Below are 22729 nucleotides of genomic sequence, written 5' to 3'. Positions count from 1 at the left end.
TTTACCTTTGTTAGTGAACATTCACAGCTTTTTTTCACCTGCTGACCTGATTATCATTCTCACAGTATTTCCACTGTTCAACATGTGAGTGCATGATACAAATTTTACTTTAGTTCACTGTCACATGAATGTACATACACCAGACTCAAAGCACAATTCTTTGTACAGCACATATCAATTACATGTTGCAAGACATTTTAGACCATCATGCACTGTAGCATGCTCAGACCAATCTATATCATGTGTTAAAACAGAAATTAGCGCATCAATAATTCTATGCTTTTATAACACTGTTTTCTTAAATACTATTATTATTCCTGCAGATAGCATTAGCATGTACTAGCCACGGCGTATGAGGCCTACCCTTTGCGCTAAGCAGCAGGCGTTTGTCAGAAGCAGCAACCATTTTGTCAACTATGACTTGCATAAAAACATTATAAAATGGATGAAGATTCAGAACAGTGCTAGAAGAGTGATTTCTTATAGAAAATTGTTTTTGGTTTTATAAGTTTAAGAATGTGATGTTGACAGTATAATGGAGCAAGGACAGCCAGCTAGTCTCCACAAACTTGTCAACATTATGAGAACAGGGCCACACATGCTTAAACCCCAAGGCCACTGAATCTTTCCCTAGTAACAAGGAAGTTGGGTGTTGGGTTAATTATGACATCATGATTGAAGGCAGAGCTTGCAAATAAGACTCAATGCTCATGATTAATGAATTAATTAATGTGACTAAAGGTGGCCATACATCAGAAAGATATTGTACCCAATCATACAATCTCAACTGATTGTAAGATGGATTGTATGCAGATTGTGTGCACATCTTATGTACATAATCATACAATCAATCAGCAGATGGATTGTATGACTGATTGTAAGATGGATTGTATGCAGATTGTGTGCACATCTTGTGTACACAATCATGCAGTAGATGGATTGTATGATTGATTGTATGATCGATTGTGTGTAGATTGTGTGTCCAAAAACCACCAAGGACTGCCGGGGATTTCAAGGGAAATTGTACACAATCATGAGCGCAATCGATCTTAAGATCGATCTTTCTGATGTATGGCCAGCTTAAGGTTTAAATATCAGAGTTAGAGAAGGAAGGGGGAGGCAGTTGAAGAAGAACAGTCAAGCAGGGGGCAGGAGGTAACTATGAAATGAGTTTTAATGGCTGATCACTGTCCTTGATAGGTTTCCATTATGATTTGATCTAGAGTTATTTTTTAAGTATTAGCTAATCAATTTCATGTTTCTTGTGTTAGTCTGCATTTGCAAATACCTGTAATCAAGCTATTTTTTCCAAGTAAAGCTTTGTCATACATTTTTTTTACAAGTTTGTGTTGGTGTGCAATTATTTCAGTGTTTGCGGTTATTTTTAAGGGTTATAAAGTAATTTTCCATAACTAGGCGTTATCACATGTCACCGGATAGAACAGAACACAAGAAATGTGAATGCTTTTTGTGAGTCTCACATGTGGTATTAGCATAGCTCCCAACATTTGAAACTCCATAATTGGGACCTGTTGCACCATAGGCATGGTTGGTCGCCTGAAAAAGGTGGGCAGGGCATCAGAAAGAGGAAGCATGGCAAAGCATCACAACTCTATTTTCATCATTTTGGGGGCATGCCCAGTGCTTCCCTAATAGTTGGGCAGCCTCCAGCTCCCTCCATGCACTTCCTCCCTCCTCCATACACTGAAGAGATGCCATGCACATTACATGGCATCTCTTCAGTGATCACTTCTCCTCCCCCCAACTTCCCCCCGCCCACGGGACATTGCCATCCGTGGGAAGGACAGTAGGACATTCTCCTAATAGTGGGGCTGTCCACTGTAATCAGGATAGTTGGGAGGTATGGTATTAGTATCTGTACATGATTTAGGCATCACTAGAATCACTAACTTCTATAAAAAAAAATAATACCTAGTAAAATAATATTACTAATTTTACCACCTTTACTCACCTTTTTTCAGAATCTTCTCTGCCACTTTATGCTGCAAGAAGTAAATGTGTCCAGTAAGTAATTTTATTACAACAATGCTTATTATGCCACACTGTACATAGCGCTTTGTTTTACCATTCAATTATACTGTATTACTGTATTAGGGTCTTATCCTTTCTACCTATGGCGAATGTACCGCCAGCTTGCCATGGCGGGCCAAGGCTCCCGCCATCGCAATACATTTTAAAAGCTTGGCGATTTGCCGTGGCATCTCCGGACGAGTGCAATACCAGTGATCATCCACCAGATGTCACTTTTGAAAACCTCATTGCGCATGCGTAAAATTTGTGCTGCAGCACGTGCATGAAGCGCAGGAACTACAGTAATGTACTTTATTGTCCTGGCAAGCCTAGTCAGCGCCTCTCTCACACCGCCGGCACAAGCATGATCCCATCTCTTTGACAGAGAGTGGATCATGCTGATGCGGCCGGAGAGGCTGCATTTGTTTGACACGCAGGAGCGTCTCTGACGCTGTATGAATGAGACGCTCCTGCGACTGAGTTGCGCAGACGCTCCAGGAATGAGACGCTTTTGCATCTGAGTTGTTATTACGGCAGGGTACTACAGTAAAGTACTTTGCTACTATTGTGCTGTCTCCAGCAAGCTGTACTGTTCTGTGGATAGTGTACACACTAATAAATAAAATTAGATTGAATTGCGTACAGAATCAATGCATTAAATTATACTGTACTGTATTGTACGTCTCATTGGTTTTGTCTAAAGGTGCTGGCCTTTGGTTAGTACAGTATTGTAGTTTTAACACACATAAAATTCCGGTTTACCAATACAGCTTTCCGGGCGTCTCAGTATATTGTTCTAAAGGTGGCCACATTTTGGTGTTATGACTTCAAAGTAAGTTACTGATTCGTAAAGGGATCATTTTACTTTTACACACAGTACTGTTACAGTCATGTATACAGTGGTACTGTAGATTTAGTAAGCTCGTTGAAGTGATACAATGTCTGGTTTTTATCAGTGGTCAGTCAGCTGCTACTGTATAGTACAGTACATTACTGTGCTGTACAGTACCTGTCATTTTTTTTCAAGCCAAGCATGTACAGTACAGTAAATTCACAGTTACTGTAGGAGCTGATTGCATTGCATGCATGCCTTGCGATGTGATCTAGCCCATAACGTATGCGATTTTCGCAGCATGTATGGGCACCATTAGTGCCTGCAACATTTTTCGGACACAGCACTGAGATGGTGTATGCATACATGTACATGCACCCGAGATCCTCCATAGGATCGCATGTTGCATACGCTCCCACAATAGGGCTGCAGCTTGTTGCATTGGCAATGTGAAAGGGCGCAAAATTTATGGTTTGCAGGAGGGCGACGGACACCCTAGCACCGGCCCTGGTGCCCGGGAGAACTTACGCAAGTTCTGACTGACTACGCTATTTCCATAGCTTAAGCTTATTCAGAAAGCATAGCTATGGTAACTGACAAATGTCTATCAGTACTCTATCCATAAACTACTGAGATCGCATCGCATGGATTGCATGGCACTAAAACGGGACATGCGATGCAAATTCCTTGCGCAAGCGTATGTATGTTAATTGGGCACCCGGGTACTACATGGTTTCCGTGCTCCCCCAGCAGAACTACACTAATTGCGTACATTGCTGCCGCCGGGGAGTTTCATGGAGGATGTGAGTGCTGGAGGAGGGGAACGATAGCGCCAGGGACACCGACATGGAGGCGAGTGCTGGAGGAGGGGAAGCATGGTGCCGGGGACAACGCTGACCATAAGTATAATGTACTACACATATTAGCAGGGAGCCGGGCTACACTACACTGACAACGTAGCCTAAGATACGTTGTCAGCGTAGCGTAGCCGGGCGCCCTGCTAAGACACAAGTACCCAATCCTGGATTAAGTACACAATGTAGGGATAAACACCCAATAGGGTGAACATTGTCATTTCACAGCATTTACAGTAGTTCTTCACTCACTAATGTGACCATGCACGGAGTGGCTGGGGGAGGTGTTTTGCTACAGACATAATGTGAAGTGGAAAATGTACTTGTGTGAAAAAAAAAACATTCTTTGCAACACAGTATGTAACGACAATAACTGTATCATGTACATGGCCACCTGCCATTGTTAATATTTTTGTGCAAAAGGAATTTGCAAAGCACCAAATAACTTTATTGATTAAAAAATGAAAAAAAAAAGTAGTACATTTTTAAAAAAAAATTGTACCCCATTGTGGATCGAACCAGTATTGCTGCTAACAGTATACGGTAACGGTGTCTTTAACCACTAGGCCACAGAAACCTGTGATTTCAGTTGCTCCATTGGTGTACAATATACTGTACAGTCAAGTATGAGACATGCCCAGTAGATTGCGCTGTTTTCATGGCGCAATACAGCATAATGATAGACACCTCCGTAAATAATATACCATGTGAAAGTTTCCAGCATAAGTAAAGGTTAGCATGGATTCCATATTTATACAGTAGCAATCTGTACCAATGACATGTATAACTTGATCATATCTCCTCCTGCGAATTTAATCCAAGAACTCTTTCCCTAAAGTAAGTACTCTTTCTCTAAAGTAAGGACAAAATCTGTAGTTGGGAAGTTGGACAAAATCTATAGTGTGAAGTTCTCTTATAAAGAAAGTTGATTGGCCAGCTTTCTTTATCCCCTGTATTTGTACCTTTGTAAACGAGCATTACAGAGTACTGTACAGTATGTGTGAATTACTGTATACAGTATTACAGAAGACACCAATGACATGTACAGGCATGCGCTGTACTGTTTAGGAAAAGTGACATCTGGTAGTCAATGAGTGTAATTGCAGGTTACATTTACAACATTACGTTACATTTATAACGCAATCTATAACGGGACTATAGCGCAAAGATCAGGAGCGATTCATGCGCGATTTGCATAGCGCACGTTATGTGCTACGCAGCCACTACGTATGAGGCCATATCTGTAGTTTGGAAATTGCTGTATAGAATTATTTGTGCTGACTAAAAAAAGACTTTCTGCGGATTCATCTAGAAGATGGGGAATTCCAATAATTGATATTCTCCCTCTGATCTTCATACATATTTAACAACTGCGCAGAGCTATATGTCTTAAATTACACAGACAAACAGAACATATTAATGGACATATTTCCGATATCCATGCTACTGTCATCCTACTAACGTACAAAACCGACACATTAGGTAAGAAGGAGGATAGGAATACTTCGCACATTTTTATATACAAGAAAGTTTTTACATTTCTCCATAGAAGAAAGAAACAGATAAAGGAGGAAGGCAAAGAGACTGTTTTCTATACTTAATTAAATTCTAGTATATTGATCTTATTGGAACTCGGGGGTTCGTATTCTGCTATACCATTGTGTTTCCTTGAAGGGGTGTAGGATTTGATGTTTGGTTTGGCGATCTAGGGTTTCAATGAAGGTCCCCCAGGTTTTATAAAATCTCCTACCACCTTCTTCTGTTAATGCATTGTACTTCTCCCAGTGCAGTGTTTTCATTATGGTATTTATTACAGATTTCAGCATGGGGGCATTTTTAGTCGGCCAATTCTTTAGTATGATTTTCTTATCTATTGTAACTATTATTGTTAGTATTGGTCGCAAATTTCTACCATCTTGACTTATATTCCACTCAGTAAAATCTGCCCATAGCAGGGCTTTATGGTCTAAATTTAAATGTATTTTAAATGTGTGTCCAATAAAAGTTACTACCTTATACCAAAACCGCTTAATTTTTTTTTTTAAATATCTCTTTATTTCAATTTTCAAAGTTAAGATTGTACAATACAATACAAAATTTGGAGCATCCTTGCTCCAATAAACATATAAGACAGACCAAAAAACAAAAAACCTTACAGTACACACAATAACAATGCTGCGTGCTTCTAGGTACATTCAGCAGAAGACAAAAATAATATATGTACAGACAGAAATACTGTAGGTAATTATTTATAGCGCTATACAGTATGTTATGTTTCTTGTTAGATTTAATTTAATCCAACCACAAAATGCATTTCAGTTTGGGACCCAACTTCACAGACTATTTTTTCCTTATGATTCCTTCCCCATTTTGCCCCTTCTTTTCCTCTTTTCTCTCTTCTCCTCCCTCCTGTTCCCGCTCTTCCAGTGCCAGTGGGTCTACTCTCTCTCTCTTCCCCCAGCTAATTCCGCCAATGCATGTCCTCCTCCCATCCCCCCATTTCCTTCTAATCTTAGCCAGCTGTCCAGTGGCGAACGTTTCCATTTTAAAGATATAGTTTATTTTTTTAATGGTTTGTGATATATCTGGTGGTTTCTCTTGTTTCCATAGTTGTGCAATAGATGTTCTAGCTGCTATAAGTATCTGCGCCACTAGATATTTAGATTTATTAGGGATCTCTGGGGGAAGACATGCAACAGTGCCCCCTGTGGGGTTAATGATATTCTTTTTCCCAGAATATGGGAGATGAGGCCTTCTATCTCCCTCCAAAATAGCAATAATTCTTTACATGACCAAAATATATGTACTATATCTCCGCTCTCCTCTCTACACCTCCAGCATAGGTCTGGCTGAGCAGGGTAAAATCTATGTATCTTGGAGGGGGTCAGGTAGGTATTATAGAAGAGTTTTATATATCTCTCAATATGTAGATTTGATCTTGACCATTATTCCTCCTCAAGTGAGAAACCCAATTCCCATTCCCTTTTATTTTGTTGTGTGGTTTTATTTATATCATTTGCTTTTTGAATTATTTTATACCATCTGGTAGTTCCTCCCCTTTTCCTTGATAGTCTTATTTGTGCTCTTATTTCTTTCTTTATTATATCTGTTATTAGCAGATCCTGAGGTAAGGTTTTTAGCCAATGTCTGATTTGTAAATATTTATAGAAGTCAGCTGTTTTAATATTGTACTTTTGTTTAAATTGAGTGAAAGATTTTATTTTATTTAAAAAGGTTTGGGATTTCTATGCCCACAGAACTTCTGCTGCCCACTCGTCTTGCTTAATGTATAGGACGAGGGGTGAGAGAGCCCTGTGCCCATATAAGGTCCCAGAGGGATAGTGTAGAAGGATGATCCCTTTAACCCCTTCCCGACATATGACGTACATGTACGTCATATGACGGTTGCGGGGGAATCAAGCCAGCTCACGGAGTGAGCTGGCTTGAAAGAGAGCAGGTAATGGCTGTATATTACAGCCAGGTACCTGCTCTCACGGCCATGAGCGGCGAGTTCGCCGATCGTGGCCGTTTAACCCTTTAAGCACCGCGGGCAAAGCGCCCGCAGTGCTTAAATAGCTGATCGGAGGGGGGGCGCCCCCCTCCGGCGCCTATCGGGGCCCCCCGCGGCGAGATCGGAGGGTGCCGATTGGTTGCCATGGCAGCCAGGGGTCTAATGTAGACCCCTGTGCTGGCCATGTCAGCATTCCTATTACATCCTGCCTGAGGCAGGATGTAATAGGAAGTGCTGAAAATCACTATGTTCAGCCATAGAGCTCTATGGCTGAACCTAGTACAGGCGATCGCGCCCCCTAGTGGTCAAGTACACTAGGGGGCCTTGTAGTAAAAGTAAAAAAAAAAAAAAAAAAAAAAGTTTAAAAATAAAAAAAAAATAAAAAAATATTAAAAGTTCAAATCACCCCCCTTTCCCCATTTCACAAATAAAAATAAATAAAAAATAAAAAAAAATAAACATATTTGGTATCGCCGCGTTCCTAAAAGTCCGATCTATTAAAATATAACATAAGTTATCCCGCACGGTTAAAGGCGTAAACGGAAAAAAATTCCCAACGCCAAAACTACGTTTTTTTGGTCGCATCGCCTACCAAAAAAATTTTACTAAAAGAGATCAGAAAGTCGCACATATCCCATAATGGTATTAATTAAAAAGTACACTTCAGCCCGCAAAAAATGAGCCCTCACCCAGGTCCGTAGGTGGAAAAATAAAAAAGTTATAAGCCGCAGAACATGGCGACGCGACGCAAATTAGAAAAACCGTAAAATTTTCTATTTTTTTTTTTAGTGGTAAAACGTAACGAAAACTATATAAGTTTGGTATCACCGGAATCGTAACGACCCATAGAATAAAGATAACCCATCATTTTAAACGAACTATGAACTCCAAAAAAACCGTAACCAGCGCAAAATTGTGGAATTGCGTTTTTTTTCCTTTTTACCCCACATTGAATTATTTCCTGATTCCCCAGAATATTATACGGTATAGTAAATGGTACCATTAAAAAGTACAACTTGTCCCGCAAAAAAAAAGCCCTCATGTGTCTATATAGCCGGAAAATTAAAAAAGTTACGCTTATTTGAACGCGAGGAGGAAAAAAAAATTTTTTTTTACAAAAAACGCCCCGTCGGGAAGGGGTTAGACTGATCTCCTGGGTGTCCCCCTGTTGCTTGGTGGCATTGCAGGGTAGGCAGTCCAGGTATATCCGCCTTGACCCTCCTTGGATATAGGTAAATTATAAATATTGGAACCTCTGTGGTACACTGTACCTCTGCTGCTCACTCGTCTTACTGATTTGCATAGAACGAGGAGTGAGAGAGTCCTGTGTCCATTTATAGCTCCAGAAAGATAGAAATGAAAGGTGGCCCCTGAGACGGGAAATCGGGGTACCCCCCTGTTACTTTTGCATTGCAGGGTGGGCAGACCCGATACATCCGACGTGGACTCACCTTATAGAGACAGGTCAAGTAAGGGTGCAGTATTTATGAGGGTGGCTTTATACAGTTTTGGAGTTTTACCCTGCAAGGGTGTGTTTGATGATTTCACAGTTACTCACACAACTACTGTATGTAATGCAAATAGATGGCTCACAATATTATAGCTACAAGTGCCAATACGATTTGTTATATCTCTTATGAATCTGTATTCATGAAATACCACTCACTGTTTTATCAAACAGTTTTACATATGATGAGGGGACAAAACTTCCCTCACATTATTTTCCAAGCATGGATGCACACACTGACTCTGTTGCCAATTATTTGTTATACAATGTTACCTCTCACAGGGATTGTTTTAATACATAAGTTGTAAATCAACTTTGTGATCTTTTTCAGCAGAAATTGCTACTTTTGACCAACACTTCACCAGAAAATTGCTATGTTGTACAATGTTGCCTCTCACAGTTCTGTGCAGGAATACAGATTTTATGAACTAGATATATATTCTTTTTTAGCAAAAAAAGTGCTGCATTTGGCCGTCACTACAATAGTGACCAATGTGCTGTTTATATAATAATGCCTCTCACAGTAAAAGTTTCTATGCAGGAATAGAGATTTTATACCCGGCTCTATAGACTTTTTTAAGCAAAGGTTGCTACATTTAGTCATCACTCCAGCAGTAAGAAATATATTGCTGTTTTCACACCTACAGTAATGGTAAATCTCCACCGTTTATATCCACACCACAAAAGCACCCCTATCAATGTGTCGCAAAACTGGAGATTGTATACTGGGTCAGGTGCACAGAGAAGGCACACAATGTCCCCTTAACTGGATGGATCTTTGGCCAATCAATGCCTTTCGGCACCACAAAGCTGGGGAGACGTATGCAACAAATAGTAATCAATCCCTTTACATTCCACCTGATTATGCCTTAAAAATAAAAAAACAGATGGAGTATATGACACGGTAAGAACTGGGTCCGCCGTGAGTCATGGTACATTTGTGTGAAAAGGTTATTATATCAATACAACAGTGAAAAAATATTAATTATGCTGTTAAGGGTCAGTTAATTATAGCTGGCCATTTAGTGCTAGCTCCTTGCCATTTTGGTTATATAAATAGTGGGATTTGTAAAATAGTGCCTTTAACTTATGTGATTGTAGGTTCCATATGCATATAAACGTGAATGTGAACAGATATTGACCCCTAATTTTCCAAGTCTGGAGCATTTCTGAGGAATAATTCATATTTTTTTTTTACAAAATTTTGGTATCTATTATTGTATCAAAAGACTGGATACATGGGTGCCTTCCATTTTTGGGAGGTTCTTTATTATTTTAAATCTTTTATGTTTTTGTTATTTTTTGTTTTTTTGTGTTTTCTTATTTTTTTATATATACATCATGATTTAGGGTTGGGGGTGGGGAACAGAGCTGGGTGGGGGGGAGGTTTACTGTCCGGGTGTTCATGAGATCCTTACATCAGAAATGCTCCAAAATTGATATGTTCGTTCATCCCCTGTGGGTTTATGGCCCCGAGGTTGAATGTCCATTGGCTCTCCTTTTTTAGCAGTGCATTGGTAAAGTCACCCCCTCTGATGCCTAGGTTGACTTTCTCAAGACCACAGACCTTGAAGCCTTGTATTTTACCTCCATGTCGTGAGTATAAATGTCTTGCCACAGAAGTTATTTGTTTGAACTTCATTTTATCTTTTTCCACATTGCGAATAGATCTTATATGTTCTAGGATTCGCTGTTTTAGAGGTCGTGTTGTCATACCAACATATCTTTGGTTACAGTCACAAGATATGCAATATATCACCCCTTCTGTCTTACAGTTAATGTAATCGTATAACTGTATAGCTGTACCAAATCTGTCGGTAATTTGGTCTGTGTTCCAGATGTATTGGCAAGCCTTACACTGACCGCACTGATAGGTTCCCTTAATTTTGCTCCTTTGTGGTTGTCCTCTTATTAAGTGGCTTTTCACCAACTGATCTTTTAAATGTGGATATAAACGGTGAAGATTTACCATTACTGTAGGTGTGAAAACAGCAATATATTTCTTACTGCTGGAGTGACGGCTAAATTTAGCAACCTTTGCTTAAAAAAGTCTATAGAGCCGGGTATAAAATCTCTATTCCTGCATAGAAACTTTTACTGTGAGAGGCAATATTATATAAACAGCACATTGGTCACTATTGTAGTGACGGCCAAATGCAGCACTTTTTTTGCTAAAAAAGAATATATATCTAGTTCATAAAATCTGTATTCCTGCACAGAACTGTGAGAGGCAACATTGTACAACATAGCAATTTTATGGTGAAGTGTTGGTCAAAAGTAGCAATTTCTGCTGAAAAAGATCACAAAGTTGATTTACAACTTATGTATTAAAACATTCACTGTGAGAGGTAACATTGTATAACAAATAATTGGCAACAGAGTCAGTGTGTGCATCCATGCTTGGAAAATAATGTGAGGGAAGTTTTGTCCCCTCATCATATGTAAAACTGTTTGATAAAACAGTGGCCCTTATTCTGATCGGTGCGGATATTCCCGCTTGCGTACGGCCCGCCGATGTTTATCGTCTGCGCATGTGCAGGCGATTTCGCCGCATGGATTCTTTATACGCCGCACAGGGGGCGTAGAGGGGCGTGAGGGGCTACTTAGCCTCATTACCCTATGCATACGCCCCGCGTTTCATGGGCGTTCCCATGCAAACGCGGGGCGTATGCATGGTAATGAGGCCGTGACGCGTGGGTACGGGGCGGGCATCTGACATCGCCGGATGTCAGCTGCCCGCCCCCATACATGATTTCACACGGACAAGTGTGGTCTTGTGTTGCGGGACCTGGTGGAGCGTGCGGCCCTGCATTCGATGTTCGACGACCATCGAATGCAGGGGCAGCTCCCAAGACGGAGGAGGCGTATCCCCGTCCAATTTCATGCGGATCGCCACATATCCGCGTACGGACGGCAGGTGGCGATCCGTATGGAAGGCGGGGATTCGCCTGCACGGTTGCGGCCGCATATTCTGATCGGGCCGCACCGATCAGAATAAGGGCCAGTGAGTGGTATTTCATGAATACAGATTCATAAGAGATATAACGAATCATATCGGCACTTGTAGCCATAATATTGTGAGCCATCTATTTGCATTACATAGTTGTGTGAGTAACTGTGAAATCATCAAACACACCCTTGCAGGGTAAAACTCCAAAACTGTATAAAGCCACCCTCATAAATACTGCACCCTTACTTGAAATGTCTCTATAAGGTGAGTCCACGTCGGATGTATCGGGTCTGCCCACCCTGCAATGCAAAAGTAACAGGGGGGTACCCCGATTTCCCGTCTCAGGGGCCACCTTTCATTTCTATCTTTCTGGAGCTATAAATGGACACAGGACTCTTTCACTCCTCGTTCTATGCAAATCAGTAAGACGAGTGAGCAGCAGAGGTACAGTGTACCACAGAGGTTCCAATATTTATAATTTAATCTACAATACTTTTGATACTATCCCTTTACCTATATCCAAGGAGGGTCAAGGCGGATTTACCTGGACTGCCTACCCTGCAATGCCACCAAGCAACAGGGGGACACCCAGGAGATCAGTCTAAAGGGATCATCCTTCTACACTATGGGACCTTATATGGGCACAGGGCTCTCTCACCCCTCGTCCTATACATTAAGCAAGACGAGTGGGCAGCAGAAGTTCTGTGGGCATAGAAATCCCAAACCTTTTTAAATAAAATAAAAATACAAATAAAAACAGCGGAGATATCATGGTGACCTATGATTAAATCCTTAACACTATTCGATAAATGAAAGAAACCAACACTGGTACAGGACCGGGTGTAAGGAAATATGATGGTCACATATTTTTCAGAAATCTTCTGATTACCATGAGCTTGAATATCTATACTTAACCCAGCCGGTTATAGAAAAATATTCGCAATTAAGGCATATATACAGGAAGTATCAACATTCCTTTGCTTTTTATTTCCCTTTCCACTTTTTCCCCCCTTTGTCGGCAATAATGTGTGGGACCATAGACAATTAATAAGGAGCAAGTCTCCAAAGGCCAGTTTTGACTCCTCTCATATATGATATAATAAATACACTAAGGGCGAAATGTAATAGGGTGCGATTTTTGGTCAAAAACGGCCGAAATCGCACATTTTCCGAAAATCGCACATTTAATAGGTTGAAAATCGCGGTAAAAAATCGCACTTTTTACCGCGAAATCGCACTTTTAGAAGTGCGATTTTTAGTCACATTTCAATTCGCATCCAGATGTTTTCCCATTATAAAGTATACAACTCGCAAATGTAATAAGGTGTGATTTTTGGTAAATGTTACCAAAAATCGCAAAAAAAATAGACCAGGTTCTGACAGGCGAATTTGACAGAACCATGCACAGATCATTGAGATCTGTGCATGGTCCTGTTAATAAAAATGTGTAAAAGTGTTTTTATAAAAAAAAAACGGCGTAGGGTCCCCCCTCCTAAGCATAACCAGCCCCGGGCTCATTGAGCCGGACCTGGTTCCAAAAATACGGGGGGACAAAAAGCATAGGGGTCCCCCGTATTTCTGAAACCAGCCCCGGACTCTTGGACCGGTCCTGGTTCCAAAAATACGGGGACAAAAAATCTGGGGGTCCCCCATATTTTGAAACCAGCACCGGGCTCCAACAGCCCACGGTGTCATGCCACAGCCGGGGGACACTTTTTATAAAAGGTCCCCCGGCAAAAACATGAGCACCGTGGCTGGTCAGCCTTGGACGGGGTACCTGGAGGAGTGGGGACCCCCCCAATAAAGGGGTCCCCCCCCCCCAGGCTTCACCCGTCCAGGGCTGAAGCCCGGGGCTGTCACCGGCGTCCGTGGCCAGTGGACGCCGGCCTGATAGGGTTGAATCGATCATACATATCATTACATTGCTTTATACCGGAGAACTACAAGTGCCAGCAGACCTCCCCCGCATGCTGGGACTTGGAGAACCATAAGTCCCAGCATGCGGGGCATTAATGGGCCCGCTGGGACTTGTAGTCCACCTGTAAAAAGAATGTTTATAAAAAACACACACAGAGAGAAGTACAAGTTTATTACACACACACACCTCACTTTTACACCAGCGTTACTTACCATTCCTGGATCCAGCGCTGGTCTGGCTGCTTTACAGCCGGCTCCCCCCGCACTGACAGGCAGCGGGGAGAACCGGCTTTCTCCGTTGCCTCTAACAGCTTCTGTAGCGCTGTTCCAGCGCTACAGAGGCTGAGAGCGCGATTGGCCGATACGTCTCCATGGAGACGCATAGCTCAGTCCTGATTGGCTGAGCTATGCGTCTCCATGGAGATGCATAGCTCAGCCAATCGCACTCTCAGCCTCTGTAGCACTCGGACAGCGCTACAGAAGCTGTTAGAGGCAACGGAGAAAGACGGTTCTCCCCGCTGCCTGTCAGTGCGGGGGGAGCCGGCTGTGAAGCAGCCAGACCAGCGCTGGATCCAGGAATGGTAAGTAACGCTGGTGTAAAAGTGAGGTGTGTGTGTGTAATAAACTTGTACTTCTCTCTGTGTGTGTTTTTTATAAACATTCTTTTTACAGGTGGACTACAAGTCCCAGCGGGCCCATTAATGCCCCGCATGCTGGGACTTGTGGTTCTCCAAGTCCCAGCATGCGGGGGAGGTCTGCTGGCACTTGTAGTTCTCCGGTATAAAGCAATGTAATGATATGTATGATCGATTTAACCCTATCAGGCCGGCGTCCACTGGCCACGGACGCCGGTGACAGCCCCGGGCTTCAGCCCTGGACGGGTGAAGCCTGGGGGGGGACCCCTTTATTGGGGGGGTCCCCACTCCTCCAGGTACCCTGTCCAAGGCTGACCAGCCACGGTGCTCATGTTTTGGCCGGGGGACCTTGTATAAAAAGTGTCCCCCGGCTGTGGCATGACACCGTGGGCTGTTGGAGCCCGGTGCTGGTTTCAAAATACGGGGGACCCCCAGATTTTTTGTCCCCCGTATTTTTGGAACCAGGACCGGTCCAAGAGTCCGGGGCTGGTTTCAGAAATACGGGGGACCCCTATGCTTTTTGTCCCCCCGTATTTTTGGAACCAAGTCCGGCTCAATGAGCCCGGGGCTGGTTATGCTTAGGAGGGGGGACCCCACGCCGTTTTTTTTTAAACTTTTTTTTTTTTGCACAAAATCGCATTTATGAAAATGCGCACATTTTCATGACTGAAAATGCGCACATTTTCATGACTAAAAATCGCCCGAAATCGCGGCAAATCACATTTTTTGCCGCTAATTCGCATCTCATTACATATGCGAATTTGCGGCAAAAGAATCGATTTTAAAAGGTGCGATTTCTGGCGAGTTTGGAACTCATCCAAAAATCACACCCTATTACATTTCGCCCTAAGTGTCTACACTAGTGCGAGTCCCCAATCCTTTTGTTTTTCTCACAAATTGAACGAACTCAGAGAGGAGGTGACAGATTCAACAAATCATGTAAACGTGAAGTATATTGGATGCTGAAATTCAACTCAATGCATCCTGATGGCTTGAATGAAAGCATGGAATTAAATTCAATAATACAATAATGTTAAAATATTTATGATCTAACTATTGCTTGTTTAGATGTCTCTTGACCCCAACTTTTTGTACACCTAGCCTAATCTCTTTTTTTAACCATACTTATCCTTTACCCATGTTCCCTATTATCATATGTGATCATACCAGATCTATCATGGTTTCCCTTCCATTATACATTGGTTGGTGCGGCTCTGTGGCCGCAGCTTGTACACCGCCCCGGTCTTTGCGCACTGTGACGATCGGACGGGGGGCGGGGCGGGCTGCGACCGCAGCGTTCACATCATCCATATGGATTATCAAATCAATGAATTATTGTCATACTAGTTATGGCTATTCCAGAGGAATGTCACCTTATTATTAACATTGAATTTATTTGCTGAGTAAAATGGATTATATACTTTCCATTCTTTTAAACTGGATCTAAAGACTGTAATAAAACATCTTACACTCTTTCCATTATGCAATGAAACAATAACAAAAATGAATAGACGGTTTCTATAGCAACTAGATAACGCTTTAAGTACTAGTAATGTGATTGGCACCCTGTCTCATGTGACCGACACCCGATTGGATGCCGATACACGTGACCGGTTCATAACCAAATACCTTTACCATTCATCTATAGCCCCCACGTGATTAGACACATTTAGGAAGGCGACTACACCTGATTGGTTCAAACATAAAAGAGATTCTCCTCCTTGGAAGGTGATACGAGCATTCGGAGTGTACCCACGTGATCGGCAACATTACCGATCACGTGACTAACTCCGATTGGACCGTGCTTCACACGTGACCGGACATCCAGCTGAGACTTTATCTATTTATTTATTTATCTATATACTCTCGTCCCGATCGTTACCCATCTACTTCTATGTGACTACAGATTGGGCCCAACTTGAACTAAAGAGTTGAATATTGTTGTTCACTATTATGACAGATATGCAAAAGAGATCAAAACACACGTATGCCCACAAATCCATTTCCGTGTGACGTGCACATCACGTGATCCCGATAGGTCACGTGACATAGATCGAGTCTCTGTAATAAACAGTTTAAACTGCTCTCTATAGTTATTTTTATATGTCTGTATTATCTAATAACAAGCTAGATAACTCTGCCTTCTGGAAAAATGTCATTTTATTGATTTTAATGAACGGTATCCTATTGTTAATTTACCAATGTACAGCTGTACCCAATATGGCAATCACCACTGGGGTATTTATACAGCCCAGCATGGTGATACATTTATACTCTGCTCCTGAAGAAGCTGGGTGTTTGACCCAGAGAAACGCGTTGAGCCCCCCCACAGATCGGACATTCCGTTCAAGCGCATCACTACAAGTCAGGCTAAATCCACACTTTAAAGGACACCATTGTGTGCATTTGCACCACCCCATCCGGACTCATAATCCGAGGCAGCTACTGGAACTTACATCTATCCTCCAGGCTCCATCTTTCCCACCAGAGGAACCTAATTTACCAACTGGACTCTGTTTTGGGATCGCCATTGGCCACCTGGTCACCTGCTATCATGGGACTACCATCTGAGATGTCCGTGTGGTAATATGCATTTTCTATGAATGTTCAACTAACATAATTGTAATGCACACTGAATGTCTTTATATTTTATTGTAATCCCCCTTTTTTATTCACTGATATACTAAGCATATCAACGTTACAGCTTTTTTAGTACTATTTATTAGTAAATAAATATATTGTAAAGGATACCGTTCTGTTTATTTTTACTCTTTTCAGCCAGTGCTGGTACACTCTTTTTATTCATTTTCAAAAGTAGGCAAGTATGCTGTACAGTAATCAGCACATTAAAAACAAATAGGAAATCCCCCATGGCAACAAGCAGAAAATACAGCACCCAATACTGTACAGTACTTACTTTCCCTTAGGCCCGAGTCCAGCAGTTGGGGGTCCCGACTGACCAGGTCACTCCATCGGTGCTGCAGGGCCCTCACTGTCCTGTCCCTCCGGAAATGCTCCTTGATGGCTTGCCTCCTGGTAGGCCTTGACAACCTCTCGGTTGGAGACCAGGGGCCTGTCCCACCACGCCACCAGGATGAGGAGCTCTCATGTTTCAAAGGGCCTTGCTCTTCTGGATGAGCGTGCAGCCATCTCTGCTATCTCAGAAGGCAATAAAAATGGCGCCCTGCATCCTGTGCGCCCTGCCCACGTGCGTCCTGTGCGGAACAAGCGTCGCATTCTGCGCGCCCGCCACTGAGTAGTGAGTACAGTAGTTTATCACTGGCCAATCAGCTCCTACAGTAACTGTGAATTTACTGTACTGTACATGCTTGGCTTGAAAAAATGACAGGTACTGTACAGCACAGTAATGTACTGTACTATACAGTAGCAGCTGATTGACCACTGATAAAAACCAGACATTGTATCACTTCAACGAGCTTACTAAATCTACAGTACCACTGTATACAGTACATGACTGTAACAGTACTGTGTGTAAAAGTAAAATGATCCCTTTACGAATCAGTAACTTACTGTGAATGTCATGACACCAAAATGTGGCCACCTTTAGAACAATATACTGAGACGCATTAGCGTCTGTGCCGCTCCAGTATAGTACCCGTGTAGACGCTCTAGCGTCCATGCAAATTTAGACGCCCGGAAAGCCTTATTGGTAAACTGGAATTTTTTATGTGTGTTAAAACTACAATACTGTACTAACCAAAGGCCAGCACCTTTCGACAAAACCATTGAGACGTACAGTACAGTACAGTATAATGTAGTGTAATGATTCTGTACGCAATTCAATGTAATTTTATTTATTAGTGTGTACACTACCTACAGAACAGTACAGCTTGCTGGACACAGCACAATAGTAGCAAAGTACTTTACTGTAGTATCCTGCTGTAATAACAACTCAGACGCAAAAGCGTCTCATTCCTGGAGCATCTCTGCAACTCAGCCGCAGGAGCGCCTCATTCCTAGAGCGTCAGAGACACTCCTGCGTGTCAAACAAATGGAGCGCCTCTCCGCCAGCGTCAGCATGATCCACTCTCCGCCAAAGAGACGGGATCATGCTTGTGCCGACGGTGTGAGAGAGGCGCTGACTAGGCTTGCCAGGGACAATAAAGTACTTTTTTTTTTACTGTAGTTCCTGCGCTTCATGCACGCGCTGCAGCACAAATTTCACGCATGCGCAATGAGGTTTTTCAAAAGTGACATCTGGTGGATGATCACTGGTATTGCCCTCATCTGGAGACGCCACGGCGAATCGCCAAGCTTTTAAAATGTATTGCGATGCCGCGCGCCGTGGCCCGCCATGGCCAGCTGGCGGTACAATCACCATAGGTCGAAAGGATGAGACTCGCTCCATCTGTAAAACCCCACCCAAATCTAATTCTCTCTGCACATGTTACATCTGCACCACCTGCAGTGCACATGGTTTTGTCCATCTAAGAAGGATTTTGTCAGAAAGAGTGAACTAGAATAAGTGTCTATAAAAATAATTAATTGTTGCTAGTAGTTGTATTACTCAATAGCAGATAACCTAAAATAGAGCTAAATGTTATTTGCTAATTGGACTTCTAACATGTAAAACATTAAATATAGAGGTTGTTTGTTCTCCTTGAACATATGTATTTAATCCACTCATTAATCAAAACACCACCTTATCACATCTAGTTCCTTTCCTATATAAGTTCTTCACCAGTAGCAACAAACATCTACTAGCAGTTATGGCTTTTCTGTGGCTTGTCTCCTGTCTGGCTTTTGTGAGTGCAGCCTATGGTAAGTTTTATTGAATTATTGAATAATTCTAGTACCTAAAATATTTCAATATTAAACTTGTTATACCATTAGTATTACAAGTATTATTGTATTTCTGAATAGTATTTTCTGTATTCATTTTCATAGGCAAATGCAGGGGGGGTTCTGGTTGCCCAGCAACCCCCCTCCTATTGGCAAGTGCCTTAATTTATGACAAATAAATGGAATAATGAAGACCTGCGCTTGATGGACGTGTGTGTGTGTGTGTGTGTGTGTGTGTGTGTGTGACAGTATGACACTATCAAAATATATAGGCTACAATGGGTGAAGGACAATAATGTCTTAGTGCAAAAAAACTCTTTATTGTCACAATGCCAGTAAAGTACAAGTGAAATTTAAAAAAAAAAAGTGGAAATGATAGAAGTCTCACAATTACCGCTGCACCAAAAGAGTGTCTGTGGTCTAATTGTGTGATGTGCTGGGTGGGTAACGTATGTTGTGGGTACCTTCCCAGTGCTTGCAAATGAGTCTGTGTCTCTTCACAATTCCCCCATCCATGCATGCATGTGGTAAGCAGTATTATTGACCAATAAAGAGTTTTTTTGCATTAAGACATCATTGTCCTTCATTCAATCTAGCCTATAGATTCTGATAGTGTCATAGTGTCACACACACACACACATCCATCAAGCGCAGGTCTCCATTATTCCATTTATTATTCTACAGTACCTCTAAGAGGGTGACCTCCCTCATTTTGGGGCCTAGCTGCTGCAACCGTATATATCTCAGTTAGTGAGCGCCAACCCCCTCCTCCTCATACCATTAATTAATTACACCAATAGCACTGATATATAACATGATCAATAGAGCTGCCACCACATCATGCAGTTTAAGGGACAGAGCAGAGCTGCTGCACATGCCTAGTGTACCAGCTTCTTCTACTACATTTACTGTATGTGTGGATCTGATTCCTCAAACATTGCAAAGGACCAGAGAGCAGCTGCCAGGAGGAACAGACAGGAGCCTTACCATGAAGTGGGAGTTAAGAAAGTGCAGTACTGGTTCTATTATGCTTATTTATTTATTTATTTATTTATTATGACATGTTTAACTTTTTCCTGACCACTTATCTTATTTAAATGTTTGAAACAGCCTGTACTATAGACCATATGTACTGTTAAATATTAATATTGTATTCCATACAGTATCCTGTGTATAAAAATATTAACTTTCAGGGCTGTTATCGTTCTATCAGACTCCCGTACTTACTCCAATGCACTGCAGAGAGGGAGATTTTGGATTACATCTGGAAACCCCCCTCTAAAAATCCTGTGTTTGCCACTCATTTTTATGTCCAATATTTTAATGTTTATTTATTATGTATTTTGCTGTTTTTCAATTCCATTTTATGCATATTGCAATGCTACATATTGTAGCACCCAAAAATAAGGGGTACATTTACCAAAGCTGAAAAGGGGAGATGTTGACCATAGCAACCAGTCAGATTCTGGGATATATTTACTGTCAGATGGAAGCAAAATATATTTTGCCAGGTTGCTGATTTATATCAGCTCTTCTGGCGTAAAAATATTCCACCAGTTTGATATTCCACCTATTCAGAATGCCTTCCTAGCAGAATGCATCCTGACAGCACCCTGCCCGCCGCCATGAGTGGGACCCGGCTCGCACTGAATATTATATGAATATTCACTGTGAGCTGGGTCCTCGCTAATTACTTATGCGGCTGTCAGCACCGCAATCTAGCACCGCAATCTTTTTTAGGAATTATTACAACTTTAAAGATTCATACTATAAGTATCAAAGCCCCTGATGAAGTCTCATAAAGAGACGAAACGCGTCAGTTACTTGGTATGATCCCAATCCCAAGAGGATACTTCTATTGCAAGAGCATTTGTTTTTTATATGTTTTATAATAAATATTTTAGATCTAAGAAGTATTCTTGGTTGATAATTTTATAATTTTACAAAGTGTGGAAAGACTGAATTCACTAAAGAATTGTTTATGGGCTCTGAATACCATGGTACTTGTTTCCTAGCACAGCGCCAGCGATTTTAATTGTATCCATCGGGTCCAAAAAAATCGGGTCGATCGCATCGCATGCAGCCAAATCGCATGCGATGCGATCGACGCGATCGACCCGATTTTTACATTGGAACCAATGTAAAATGCCCCCCAGACCCCAATTTTCATTGTATACCCACCCTGATGGCTCAAATGCCCACCCCCCATTGTTAACGCCACCCCACGATGAATGCCAACCCGAAGCGTAGCGAGCCCGCGAGGGGCGGCATTATGCGTCCTCTGACCTTTTCATACCCCCACTATCCACGTCAGCGTTGAGATGACTTTAAATAGTGTGGCGAGCGCAGCGAGCCACCGAGCCCGAAGCAAGGTGAGAGTAGTGAGCCCCGCGTGGCGACGCACATTACTTCACAAGTATTACGCATCCCCTTGCGGGACTCACAACGCTTCGGGCTCGGAGACGAAACGCGTCAGTTACTTGGTATGATCCCAATCCCAAGAGGATACTTCTATTGCAAGAGCATTTGTTTTTTATATGTTTTATAATAAATATTTTAGATCTAAGAAGTATTCTTGGTTGATAATTTTATAATTTTACAAAGTGTGGAAAGACTGAATTCACTAAAGAATTGTTTATGGGCTCTAAATACCATGGTACTTGTTTCCTAGCACAGCGCCAGCGATTTTAATTGTATCCATCGGGTCCAAAAAAATCGGGTCGATCGCATCGCATGCAGCCAAATCGCATGCGATGCGATCGACGCGATCGACCCGATTTTTACATTGGAACCAATGTAAAATGGTCACTGAGACACGATTTTACATTGGACCCAATGTTAAATGCCCCCCAGACCCCAATTTTCATTGTATACCCACCCTGATGGCTCAAATGCCCACCCCCCATTGTTAACGCCACCCCACGATGAATGCCAACCCGAAGCGTAGCGAGCCCGCGAGGGGCGGCATTATGCGTCCTCTGACCTTTTCATACCCCCACTATCCACGTCAGCGTGGAGATGACTTTATATAGTGTGGCGAGCGCAGCGAGCCACCGAGCCCGAAGCAAGGTGAGAGTAGTGAGCCCCGCGTGGCGACGCACATTACTTCACAAGTATTACGCATCCCCTTGCGGGACTCGCAACGCTTCGGGCTCGGAGGCTCGCTGTGCTCGCCACACTATATAAAATCAACTCCACGCCGACGTGGATAGTGAGGGTATGAAAAGGTCGTAGGATGCGTACCACCGCATCTCGCGGGCTCACTACGCTCGCCACACTTCGGGTTGGCGTTCATCGTGGGGTGGCGTTAACAATGGGGGGGCATTTCACATCCAAATTACCCATCAGGGTGGGTATACAATCAAAAATTGGGTATGGTGGGCCATTTAACATTGTTCCCTATGTAAAATTGGTTCCATCACATTGGTCGCATTGTATGCCATTATGATGGCATACAATGGACCCGATTTTACATAGGAATTTAACATTGAGTACAATGCATTCAATGTAAAATCGGGTCGGTCGCATCGTATGCCATTATAATGGCATGCGATGGACCCAATTTTAACAATTGTCGGGAAAGGTGAAAAAAAGCCCGAAATCGCGTCAGGTCCCATCGCATACGTTAACTTAAGGTATGCGATGGGACCCGATGGGTGCCGTGCTAGGAAACAAGTACCAATAACACT

The 22729-nt window shown here is 42.4% G+C and overlaps 1 protein-coding gene across 2 annotated transcripts in view; it reads left to right on the top strand.

Annotated features, from left to right (window-relative positions):
* Window positions 1-1923: 1923 nt before the first annotated feature.
* The window catches only part of LOC146045009 (chymotrypsinogen A-like), a 44132-nt gene continuing 23326 nt past the window's right edge, over window positions 1924-22729 (top strand). The window contains exon 1 of one of the 2 annotated variants that reach the window (XM_083163711.1): window positions 1924-2025. In XM_083163711.1, the coding sequence (XP_083019837.1) occupies window positions 2001-2025 (25 nt within the window). In that variant the 5' untranslated portion in view covers window positions 1924-2000. Of the gene's footprint in view, window positions 2026-18380; window positions 19020-22729 lie in introns of those variants that run through there. The other variant, XM_083163710.1, reaches the window with a different exon arrangement.

This window comes from Crinia signifera, chromosome 11 (genome assembly GCF_055691185.1).
Source record: "Crinia signifera chromosome 11, ASM5569118v1, whole genome shotgun sequence".
Classification (NCBI taxonomy): domain Eukaryota; kingdom Metazoa; phylum Chordata; class Amphibia; order Anura; family Myobatrachidae; genus Crinia; species Crinia signifera.
The sequence above is the reverse complement of the archived record's forward strand: the minus strand, read 5'-3'. Positions and strand labels throughout refer to the sequence as shown.